Source organism: Phyllostomus hastatus, unplaced genomic scaffold (assembly GCF_019186645.2).
Source record: "Phyllostomus hastatus isolate PE091 unplaced genomic scaffold, TTU_PhHast_1.1 phas_contig_29, whole genome shotgun sequence".
NCBI lineage: Eukaryota > Metazoa > Chordata > Mammalia > Chiroptera > Phyllostomidae > Phyllostomus > Phyllostomus hastatus.
Genome location: NW_025333835.1, coordinates 25059830 through 25073021, shown reverse-complemented (window position 1 = coordinate 25073021; position 13192 = coordinate 25059830). Strand labels below are relative to the sequence as shown.

The 13192-nt window shown below is 41.4% G+C and overlaps 1 protein-coding gene across 1 annotated transcript in view; it reads left to right on the top strand.

Annotated features, from left to right (window-relative positions):
• Positions 1–13192, top strand: part of KLF12 (Kruppel like factor 12) — a 421669-nt gene that overhangs the window by 340718 nt on the left and 67759 nt on the right. Inside the window, exon 6 of the mRNA XM_045838960.1 lies at positions 8383–8445. Within this exon, the coding sequence (XP_045694916.1) occupies positions 8383–8445 (63 nt within the window). The remainder of the gene's footprint in view (positions 1–8382; positions 8446–13192) is intronic.

Sequence of the window (13192 nt, the reverse complement as noted above, 5' to 3'; positions counted from 1 at the left end):
CACTTTTTACTCACCTTCTCTTCCACTTTGTACTTTATCTTTGGTATGTATTGAACATAGTCAATATTAAATATATGTATTAAATTATTATTTATATGTACTTATTCATTTTTCCAGATTATTGCAAGAATAAACCGTAGGAAAAATAAAAGGCTGCTATCATGTGTTCTCATCAATGTGTGCCTACCTTGTACCAGACATAGGGTCTAATACTGGGCATGTAGTGGAGAGCTTAGAAGAACTAGTTCCTGTTCTTCACAGAATTGTCCTGTCTCTATGTAACTGCAAGCCTGTTGAGTTTTATGGAGGATAATGAAGAGAATAATGAGAGTCTATAATATAGAGACAGAATCCTTTTTGGCGAGTCATGCAGAGTGAGGTGATATGTGATGTGGGAGCTGGGGATAGGTTACCTAAAAGAAGGAGCAAAGGGCCTATTGGGGATTCTGTATAAGAGGAATTGTCCTGGCTGATGTGGGTCCACAGAACCTGAGCACCCACCTGCGAACCAAAGGGTCATGGGTTCCATTCCTAGTCAGGTCTCATACCTGGGTTGCAGGCCAGGTCCCCAGTAGGGGGCACATGAGCGCAACCACACACTGATGTTTCTCTCCTTCTCTTCCTCCCTCCCCTGTCTAAAATTAAATTTAAAATCTAAAAAAAAAAAAAGAAAGAAAAGAATAACATGCAAAGGTACTGAGCTGAGAGAAACTGAAAGGAGATCAGGGCTACCACCCCAAGTCAAATCACCTTCCATCACCACTTATCCCCCGCCCTTTACCCTCTTCTACCAGTCCCTGCCCCAAATTTGCCTTTTAAAAATAACGCCGTGGCTCTAGGGCAGCACACGGATTGGGGGAGAAGGTTTTGGGATCAGTGCAGGTAAGAGAGAGGGATGGGTTAAGACAAGTGAGTGACTCTGGAAGTGGAAAGAATGGATGCAGAGCAGGGGACTGAAATGGGTTGGATATGGAGAGTGAAGTTGAGTGAAGGAGGCTTCCCATGTTTCTGGGTCGTTTACAGACTTGGTATCGTGCCATTTGCTGCCCAAGGCAGCACCGAAGGAAAACAGATTAATCTAGGTTTGGCTTTTCTGGCATCAAAGGAAGGGTAGAGAAGATCCTGCCTTACCTCTCTTATTATCAATCAGGAGATCATCTGAGCCTAAACTCAGTCACAAAACTCCAACTTCTCATCAATAAATGAGGATCTCTGGCATTACAACAGTTACTTATTGGATGCCCCCTTCATGGCAAGTAACGGGGATAAGAAAGTGAGCAGTGAAAAGGTCCCTTGTCCCCTTGGAGCATGCTGTCTAGTTGAAGAGAGAGACAAAATAAACTAAACGTATAAACAGATATAATCTTCCATTACCAAGTGCTGAGCACCCCATGCTGGGAGTGGGTTGACCTAGAGCCAGAGGTCCGGGGTGGCTTCTTAGAGGCGAGCCTCTGCTAGCCAGCTGACAAAGGAGGGAAGAGACTCTTCAGTGTCACTGCCACACAGCGAGCACGAGGGGATGTTGGGAGAAGAGGCTGGGATCAATTCGTGTAATTGTGCAAACCAATGTACTCCTTTTAGAATTCCTTAGTCTGATAATGCATGGCAGAAATACATGTTACTTCCTTCAAAATACTGTATTTTTAACAAAATTTATACTGTTAGACAAATATCCCATTAAGTGAAAAAAATATCCCATTAAGCCCATATGATGTTTAAGTTTATCCCACTGTTCTGAAAATAACATCAGTGGCTTTGCGTGAGAGAAAGAGACAAATATAATGAGGAGAGGAAAGAACTTTAAAAACACACACAACATTCCTAACAGTCATCTAATCACTGGCTTAATAAAAGCAGAGAATAAAAAGGGTCCACTTAATTTAAACACTGGTGACGCTTTTTATTTGGTCAAGTGTAATATATGTATATTATAAAAACATCCATGCTCACCTGAATAATCATGAGAACTTGTATTCAGTACAACTATGTGTAAGAAAGAAGCAATACTAAGAATTACTCTAAGAGTGTCTTTCATGTGATTCTGCATAGGAGAATACTGATATTTAAGAATTATTGTCAGTGTCCGGGAATGGGTAAAGAGGTGAGGGGATTAAGAAGTACAAATAGGAGTCACAGAATAGCCATGGGGATGTGAAGTACAGTGTAGGAAATGGAGTAGCCAAAGAATTTATACTCGTGACCCATGGACATGAACTGTGGTGGGGGATGGCCTGAGCGGAGGAGAGTGCTGGGTGGAGGGGGGCAAAGGGGAAAAAATTGGTACAACTGTAATAGCATAATCAATAAAAAATAATTTAAATAATTATGGAATTATTTCTTGATTAATCTTCCACAAATGTAGTAAACTGAATTGTTAAGTTATGTATTATGTGGAATGATTGGAAAAATTATGGATGGAAGTATGGGCTAATAATTTTATTATATAACATAAAAATGGACTTAAGAATAGAAAGTACTAAAAAGGACTCATGGACAACTGTGGTGATTGCAGGGGTGTGGGGTGTAAGGGGAATAAGTGGTAATGGTAATGGTAAAGGGGAATAAATAAAAAAATACAATATAAAGGAAAGAAAAAATAGAAAATATTTTTACATAATTATTTCTCATGATCTTGTTAGTGAAAATCTCTAATCTTATCATATGTGTGATTTCTTACAATAAATGTTTTATTGGTCTGTGAAAGGACAGTTTATTTTGACTTTCCTTAGTATTGAGCAGCCTCTCTAATGTATGAGCATGAAAGGACAAGTATTATTCCAAGGTTACAACTGGGTGAATGATGCCATTTTTTTAAACTGAGAAGATATGGAAAGGAATAGCCTAAAAAAATTCTTGAAGGGAAAGTTAGGATTGAAAACCCTGAGTCCGGTACTCAGAGAAGATACAGGGGTAGGTAGAGATAGAAATTTGGGGGTCATTAGAATGTGGATGATACGTAAGGCCGTTAGCTGGGATGGGAACATCGAGGGTGTGAGGCTGGCTGTGTAGGAGACTCTGGTAGCCCAGGGAGCGAGTTGAAATTGGGGAGAGAAAGGTCATGGGAAGGAGACCTTCCAGCCACGCCAACATTTAGAAGTCAAAAGAATGAGAGAAGGAGGTTCAAAGCAAAGGAGGAAAAGCAGAGTCGGCAAGCCGGAAACCGTCAATGGTGCTGAGTAAAGAAAGCTTCTCAAGGATGGAATGGTCACTGACGGCAGGTGCTGCTGAGAATCTGAGAAGACAAGGACTGAGGATGGACCATTCGGTGTGAAAACGTGGAGGCCACTGAGGAGGATGAGGAGGAGGATCTCACTAGGGGGCTGTGAACACACACTGGATTGCATCCTAGAAAAAATAAGAAGAGAGGAAGTGGCTGCAGTGAGAATTCATTTTACCATCTAAAACTTCCTTGTGTTGCACATTTTGTGGTTCAGTAGCAATACTCGTGTCAAGGAATTTTCATAAACATGGGGAAGGACACAGTATATTATACATTACTATGATTACATTTCTTGTGAGTACCCACAAGCTTACTATTTAGTTTAGTGCCAACTTTAGGCCAAGAACCCGTATTTTCGCCTCATGTCTATTTATACTATAGAAAGCACAATAGGATGCTAAATAAACTTTTGCTTTTTGGAAAGCACAAATCAACGCTAAATCTTTCATTGAAGCCCTTAGTGCTAATCCACTCTATTGCATCCTCTAGGGTAGTGTGGAGGGATTACACTGGCATGGGCAAAAGCAGGTTCACAGCCGTGAGTATGTGAAGCACAGAGTTCAGTCTCGTATTACTTATTCATTATTGTATTTTCCATACAGACGACTGTAAACCTACTTTTGCCCACCCCTGTTGGGGGGCTCCCAGGAACGGAAGGTAATCCTGAACTAGGTCAGGTCATGTATACTTGTGTTCAAGTGCTGCTTTTGCTGTTCACTAGCTCTGTACCCTGGCAAGTTGCCTAACTCTTCTGCACCTGTTTTGTCAAAGCTAGAATGTGTATAATAATATCAGAGCATAGCATTAGGTAGTGTAACATTAAGCATGGTGTCTGGCACATAGTAAGGTCTGACTTAGTAAATGGGAGTGATTTTTGTATTGTGTGATTATTGACTTGTTCTTGAATGGGGTATAATTGAGATACTATGCAATTTAGTAAACAGAAGACAGGTCTTTTAATACAAAGCAGGAAATTGAGATAGCAGAGAGTAAGACATATCTTAGAAACCAGTGTTTGTTTTGGTTCACGGTTCTCTCTGTGTTCATTTCTCTCTGTTACCTCGTCTTTAGTAAAGTCACATAAGCTGAGTGGTTAAGGTTGCAGCCTCTGTCGGAGCACATTTGTTATCTCAGTCCCCTGGAAGGAGCTGGCTACTCGGGTTCCGTCTTCCCATCGCTTCCCATGTAATCAGCACTGCTAGTGAGAATAGCTAACGTGTATCAGCTCCTTCCTGGGTACCAAGCACTGCTCTAAGCACTTGACAACTATTAACTCACTGAAATCTCCCAGCCCTGGGAGGTGGCCGTTGTCATTGCATCCATTTGCGCAGGTCAGAGAGCTAAGGCCCTGAGAAGTTAAGTATTGCCCTGGGTGACACTGTTGGTTACTGGTGGGGCTAGAACTCCATCCCAGGCAGGCTGGTGATACAGTTTGTCCTCTGTGACCGCTTCACCCCGATTCACTGGGGACTGCCAGATGGAATTTAAGTTGTCGCTGCTTGTCTCTGGGGGGCGAGTAAAAAGGCAGGATGGGTAGGTGCCCCTCCCCAGCAGCTCCTCAGTGGCCAGTGTGCCGGGTGTCTGGGTTTCACATCCCACCTCCAGCTGCCAGCCATTCGGGTAGGTTCATGAAGACTTTGAAACACAGGGTGATCTTCGTCTCTTAACTATAAATATTAGTCATTAAAATAGAAGATTAGAAGGTTAAGTCTTTTGGTGCTTATACCCAAAGAAGGAAGAGTCATTTCTATATTAAGCTAAGAAGTTTTCAAATGCTTAGCAGGAAAACAAAATAAAGCCCAGCGTTGGGTAAAATTAAAAACATGCTGTCTGCCTCAGATACTCGAGTTGAGTGTATATAAAGAGAACAGTCAGTATACATGTCCTCGATGCTATAGCTTCCTTCTTTCTGTGTAATGCAAATCGTGAATGTGAGCCTTTCCACCTGGCATAAGCTGTCCATCTCGGAAGAGCACATTGTAGCCTTCAGTGCATGTTTCACAACAGCTGAGACTGCCCTTTTCTTCAACATGGTGATTCTTTTTTCTTTTCGTATCCAGCGGTTAGTACTGAGCCCTGAAACCCTCAGTTTCAGAACAAAGTGGCTTAGCAGTAATCAGGCCTGTGTGAGGCTAAAGGGAGAATAATGAAAGTTCCCTGCAAGCTTCCTGCCTGGATGCAGGTGCAGGAATCAGGGGGTCATGAATAATGCATGACATGCCGATTAGGTGGTGGTTTCTCCTACTGGGGTTTTGACTTTGCTACCTGCCTGGCTGCTGTATGTGCAGAGAAGTTGGGCCTTGGCAAAAACCATCACAATTTAAAGACTGAGCTCACACAAACAAACACTGCTTATCCTTTTGAAGAAATAAAATTTGGGAGGCTGCTGAAACGTAAACCTTTGTGGTATACTTTATTAGATGAAGTGAACTCTAGGTTATCAATTTACTAATTTGGGGAAGGGAAAAAAGCTTTCTTGTTTTACTGTTTTAATTTAAGAAACTTTATAATTATCGGGTCACACACAATCAGTAATTCTTTGAAGACAGACTGTTACGGAAATTGTCTGCTTACAGTATTTGATATGTGGCTGGATCACTAAATACCCAGGGAATGTTGTAATTATAGGTTAAACAGTCCTATTTGTCTCCACTGCTATGTGCAGTGAGAACCATCAATAAGAGAATATATCTATTATCAAACTTCAACTGGTGGAATTATCATGATAAATAGAAATACTAGAGTTAAGGAGGAAGCAATAACAGAGGTAAACATTAAAGGCTGTAGGCTGAATTAAATAACTGCGCTAGGACTATTCCTTTTTAAAACTCGGTGGAGGCAGAATGATCGTGACACCCGGTGGGGACGTCAGGGAGGTTCAGGAGGATTTCCTGTATTCCCCGTAGGTGAGGGGCTCTCACTGGGGGGACATGTTTTGGCTCACAGTTCCATTCTGATGGTTGGATTTCAAGGAGACAGACTGAAAGAAAAAAAGGAAGAAGAGAAGAAAAAAATGAGTTCTCTCTCCTATGTTTTGTAAAATTCTCATGCGTTTTTATTGCGTGTTTTTTTCCCTCCCCCCAGTCCGGGATACTGGAGTGCGAGCAGGCTCTCATTTCTATCTGAGCCTGTCATTTCCGCTAGGCCCCAGCTTGGCCAGATGCCAAGACCAACAGGTGATCCTTGAAACTGCAAAACAGCAGGAAGTGGGCCTTGCCTGAATGAGACAGTTCACCAGAGGGGCTGTCTGGCTTCTCTCCATTTTCCTGCATAATTAACGTCCCTCCCCCATGCCGAGCAGAAAATCTGTGCTGAGCAGCTCAGCTGCAGCGGCCATTGAGAAGTGCTGTGAGGAAAAGAATGTTAATAAGGGATGTTGGAAGAAACAAGCCTTCTGGCTCTGGATTCACTGAAAGACTGCAGTTGGCCCTTCTGAGGGGCTAGAGCTGCATTATCTGTTTTGAAATGGTTTTCACTTTGCCGGACACCTTTGGAGAGCCGGGGTTCTAATGCACATTGGAGCTTTTGGTTCTAACAGGACTTTAACAGGAGTTTAAAAAAACCCGTTTTCTTTCTTGTCTTGTAAATAAGAGTAATGTCTGGGGTATAAAGAGTAAAGAGACACAAGCCAAAATCCTGCCTGGATCTTACAAGTCCTAGTAAAGACAGAACAAAGCGGGAAGCCGGCCACAAGGAAGCAGGGAGTGGGGCATACTGTGTTGCCAGTGAGGGACCCACTGAGAGGGGTAGGAGGTTCGGCAGCTAGAGGGTATCTTCAGTTCCTGGAAATTTAAACTATTTCCAATGGCTGACTCCAGTCCTGAAAACTTAAAAAACAGAATAGTCTTTACTCTTCCATTATTGAACTAAAATTCTGAATTGACTTTGCCTACCTCAAAGCCCAAAGCTGTAGAGCATCACATCCAGAAAGTCTTTTTCCTGGAAGTAACTGTCCACCTGCCCTTCCTTCAACAGATTCTATTCCAGGACATTTGGAGGAAATTATTGTAGGGGAGGAAAGAAAAACTTTCCCTGTATTCTCTCAGGTTTGGTGTGTGGAAGGGGGGGTGGGCTGCAAATGAAACTGACAAAAGACAGATTAGCGAGAGGGGGAAAAAACCAGCTTGTTTATGTGCGTAACATGCATACATGTAGAAGTACTCAGTGATAAGTAACTCAAAAGGTGGTTAGAATTGGGAGCTTCTATACCATTTTAACACATTGTATGTGGGAAACGTATTTATACATTTTACGTTGACTGGTAGTAGAGCGCGCGATAAAAACTACCCGCAAACAATGTGTTAATGAAGGAATTTAAGCAATTTAAGAAAGGACTAGTCAAAAAAAAATGGATCTGGACTTCTAGGAAGGTAAATTGTAAAAGGTGACCAGCAAATGTATGGGAGAAACAGTGGCAAATAGGGGGGATTTATGCAGACCCGTTTCAGTACCACCTCTGGTGATAAGAGTTAGCCATGAGGCTACCCTTCCTGGAATGAGAGAGGGGGGCACCTTTACAAGTGAAAATGTTCTTTAGGAAAGACAAGTTTCTGCCCTGCCATGAGACCTTCGAAGGGCAGACAGAGACCTCTTCCTGTGTGTGCTGTTTCTCAGTTAGCATTAGCTCAAATAATCCTCACACCAGAGTAGCATACTGTGGGTGGCATATCCTGTCCCCTGTATCATCCTGCTGTTCTACGTCTGGAAGTGAACTGAGGAAGCGTGCACTTAGGTTGTCTCTTATGTGCCCCTGAGGGGAGAGGTAGCAGGAAGGGCTCATTGAAGGTGATTACCACACTTCACATTATTTTCACCGACTCCTAAACCTGGCAAGGAATAGGTCATACTCTTCGTTGGACTGAATGAATGAAGTCAGTTGGTTAAAACTGGTGGTGCTGCACTGCGGGGGTTCTTCCCAGTGAGCATATGAGACAAACTCTTGTTACGTCACAAGTGGTGCAGAAGGGAAAAGCCATACTGTGCACGTTTGCTAGCAGAGCAATTTACCTGCATTCATCTACTAAGCGGTGCTCCAGTTCTAGGGGATTCTATACTAAGCAAATCTAAAAGAGATCATTTATAAACCAGATTCCTTTTAATATGTTCACTTGTAATCAGGAGCATGCTTTTTCAATAACTGGATTACTCTTATCTACCTGCAGGGTACATCCGTCCCCAGTATCAAGGGTCCGGGGAAATCGAATGAATAACCAGAAGTTTGCTTGGTGAGTACCCAGTCTACATTATGAGAATGTTCAATCTAATGGGCAGTTTCAATAGGGCTGTGCGAAAGCAAAGGAAAATCATTCCTGCTTCTCTGTAGAGAAGGGTGTTTCTGCTCAGTGAACTATGTTGTCTCCCTTTCCTTTGGAAAATCCCTTTGCAGCCAAAACTCTTCACTCCCTAAAACCTGCACATAACATATTTTTGCTAACAGATATGGTTTATTTCCCAGGATTGTTACCGTTACATTTTTAAAGGATGCCCCCCCTTTTTTTAAATACTGTAAGTTTCTTAGTTAGATTTAGACAACAATTCCAATTTTTCCTCAGGTAACAACTTCTACTTCTCATGAAGATTTTCATATGAAAGTAATATATTAATTTTGAGGTTTACTATTTCTATTTTTTCAGACTGAGCATTAAGTATCCAGGGATTTTATTTTTTTTAAGGTTCTATTTATTTAATGTTAGAGCTAGGGGAACGGAGGGAGAAGGACAGGGAGAGAAACATCAGTGTGTGGTTGCCTCTCACATGCCCCCTACTGGGGACCTGGCCCACAACCCAGGCCCTTTCCCTGACTGGCAACCCTTTGACTTCACTGGCCAGCACTTAGTCCACTGAGCCACACCAGCTAGGGAGGGATTTTATTTTTAAATTTGGGGAATACGGGTATCTTCTTTCACTGACTAGCTCTTGAACAAAAATATAGATGAGAAGTTGTCATAAATGACCTGAAAAGTTAGTTCAACCACAAAACATTTATTATTGACTCTATAAAGAAGCAATTTAAGATGTTTTATAAATGTTTTATGTGAAACAAAAAATAATATAGTTTTAAAATCCATTTTGTTGGCCCTGGCTGGCATAGCTCAGTGGATTGAGCGCGGGCTGGGAACCAAAGTGTCCCAGGTTCGATTCCCAGCCAGGGTACATTCCTGGGTTGCAGGCCATAACCCCCAGCAACCACACATTGATGTTTCTCTCTCTCTCCCTCCCTCCCTTCCCTCTCTAGAAATAAATAAATAAAGTCTTTAAAAAAAATTAAAAAAAAAAAAAATCCATTTTGTTTACATTAACCACTCCATTACACAAAATTAGCCTTTCTACACACATTGTATCTTTTCTTTTTTAAAGATTTTATTTATTTATTTATTTATAGAGAGGGAAGGGGGGGATAGAGAGAGAGAGAGAAACATCAATGTGCGGTTGCTGGGGGTTATGGCCTGCAACCCAGGCATGTACCCTGGCTGGGAATCGAACCTGCGACACTACATTGTATCTTTTATTAAAAAAAAAAAAAAAGGAAGAAGAAGGAAGAAAAGATGAACCCGAACTGTGTCCTGTTTACTTCAAAGGTTAATGGAAATCCACAGATTCCCATTTTTACTTCATTGAATTGTGCTTAGAATGGGATTTTGATTAAAAATTGCTTTTTTAAAAAGTATGGCAAGATGATTACTAAAGATTGAGCTTCCAAATTAATTTTATTCCTAAATCGGGGTTATTTTTAGACACAAAATAATGACTCTTTGATTTTGAATAGTGCCTCATCAGCTCACCTCCCTTCCCCCATTAAATCTAATTAACTACTTCAGAATAGCTGGGTGATGTTGTTAAATATTATGCTTCTCTCTTTTCACAGAGAGGAAAATGCAGTACAGATGATACAGCTATTTTCCTTCACACTCTCTAGAGCTGGGGCATCCTTCATGGTTCCTCACGATCACTAAAGCATACTGTCCTCTGTCACGCTGGGAAAGCTGAGGGAATGAGAATGCTGAGGGCCGTTTTGTAAAAGGACAGGGTGAGATCAGGTCCTCTCCTGACTGACCGGCGTTGCAGGCTGAGATGCTCAAGTGAGCAGCGTAAGTTAACGGGTAGAGGACAACCACGCTGGTTATGAGATCCAGTTTCTGCAACGTGTTTTTCGGTGGCTAAATGTGGAATGCTACGTAAATAACAGATATTCTTTTCTTCACTTTTCCTTTCCTGAATAGTAGAGTAACGATAACTGGTTCCTACAGAATGTATAGCACATTATTTGGTTAATACGTTTAAACCACTTTTATCTCTTGGGAAGTGAAAGAAGAAGGATTTTTACTGTTAGCCTTGAGAAAATTCAACTTTTATTTATTCAGCAGCATTTATTTACTGTCCTTGGCCCTGTGGAAAACGCTGGACTAGAAAGATAAATAAAACACAGTTTTTGTTCTCAAGGGGTTCACTGTCCTGAAGGGTGTGTGTGTCTGTGTGATGTTGAACGTATAATATACAGTGTTTGTGGTGTCATACACACTACTTATATATAATAAAATGTGGATGGTGCTCTAAGGAGATATATTTGTAGTGTTAAGTTGGCCAAAAAGTTCGTTTAGTTTTTTCCACAAAATAAAAGATGCACTTTTCACTTTCACCAATAACTTTATCAATTTGGATATTTTCAGTGTATTGGCTCTCTCCCACATGGTATAATGTTGATTATTCTCAACTAATGGCTCTATTTGATTGCTATCAACTTAACTGGTCTACACAACTGTGGAGCATTGTCCAGCAAGAAATGTCCAGTGAGAAATCTCCCACACGAAACTTCACAAACCACTTTCGACACGTTTGATCAGTCACAGCACCTTCTCCATACACTGCATAAATCTTTTTTTGTGTTTCAGTTGCATTTTTACCTTTCTTGAAATAATAAAGCATAACATGCTGAAAATGTCACTTATTTTCTTCCATTTCAATATTAAAATGGCTACCCCCAAATTCAGCAATTTTGATTTTTTTAAATGCACACAGATATGACAGCTGTCAGAATACAGTCTAATAAAATTGTTTCAAATGAAGCTAAAGACAACTAAGTGCTACAAGAGCCGTCTTACAGGGAAAAAAAAAACTAACTTTTTGGCTAACCCAATGTAATGTTCAGAGGGAAATGTTATCAATTCTATTTAAGACTGATTTGAGAGTAGGTAGTAGAGAAGTGAGAAAGTACAAAGGAAGGAAGAATACACTCAGCAAACCCACCCAGAGGAGGATTGTGAGTAAAGGCCCAGAATTAGTAAGAAAAGCGGAGTGTTGAGATGGTACTTTCTATACAGGTTGAGACACATGTACAAGGGCTTGGAGACATTTCTAAATTAACCGTTGCAGGAGTGTACATGAATTTATTACTTGTGCTTTATTTGGTCATGAGTCAGTTAAAATTCCTTTTGTATGTACTACCTTGAATTTTCCTTAAGTAAATACTTCGAGGCTGGTATATGGAAATAAATCAAATAAATCACCTGGCTCAGAAGCAGCCCAGTGAATCACCCAGCATCTACGTCTGATTAAGTGATAAACGCTCACTATATCTTTGTGAAATATTGCCTTTGAACATCCAGGAAGTTGAACCACTCATGCTAGCAGTGGAGATGAAGGGAAAATGATATTTGCTCTCCCCCAAGCAGAAGTGTGGGGTAATTTATAGAGTTAGATGTGAAGTTCAACCCCAGCGTGGCTCGGGAGTGAGTTGGATCTGCAGGTTCTTCACGTGTGTGATGTTGGATGGTTTTATGAAGTCAGGTTAGCAGATGCTTCAATCAGGTAGAAAAGATTGTTCATAAGAACAGCAATTAAACTTCAGTAAAAGATGGAAAGGCTGGGGTTTATAAATTACAGATAAGAATGCATGACAGTTGGTAGGCCGTGAACGTCAGTGCCCTTGGTGGAGCTCTCGGACCTCCACTGTGTTGATCTCTGAGTAAAGACGATTTAAAATGTTACGTAGTGTTTTGCTTTGTGTAATGTTACTATGAGAGGTGATGGCCACTGGCCTCGTTCCTGTGGCAGCGTTTCCTCTCAAGATGAAGAAGTGTATGGAAGAGAATTTCTGTTCAAGGCAAACAAACCTGCTGGAATGGAGAGGAAATGGGGTAACAAATGTACATATCCAGGGACAAGATGAAATCCCCAGGAGGTCGGAGGTGCAGTGACAGGTGTTAGGAGGGAGCTGGTTTGCTGTAACTATCTGCTAACTCCCGAGGATTAAAAAATGGCAATAAGAGCTTCTTGTACCCCAATAAAGAACGTGAGATCATGGTACGACTACAGTTAATCAGAGGTAGCAATCCGGGCCAGACACGAACTCATGGTTGCCACCGCTCTCCCCGCACAGCCACCTCACTATAGTAGTATTTGTTGATTGGAGGATCGATGAAGCCATTAAGGTTCAGCATATGAATTTCCTTCTTTATTTCATGAGTCATATCTCTCCTCTTTCCTTCACGGTTGGCCGAACAGGTGATCACACCTTCCTTTGTCCCATAACTAAATATGCTTTTTAAAGAGCATTTGCCACTCTTTCTTGCCTAGAATAATGCCAGTAAAGTATTTGGCTCCATTTTGGGCAAACTGGGGGGAGTGGGGCAAACCATATTGAAGAGTTGAATATGTAGGTAGACTTTTGTCCTTTACAGATCTTTTTTGTGTGAGGCTGTTACTTTTTTATTTCAAATCCACGGGAAGTGGCTGTTTCCAAGTCATCTTTTAGCTGTTTTGTTCCCAAAGACATAATAGAAATCTAGACCCCGTGTTTGGAGCAAGACAGGGAGGGGCTAGTTGGGGAATACCTCTGAACTGAACATGGAAGTTGACATAAGGCTCCAGAACTTTCTAGGATCAGCGTGAGTATTCGGAAGACATACATATTAGCATGTGCTCATTTTTAGCTTTTACCCTTTTTTCTCTTCTCTCCACTTCTGCTGTCACCCT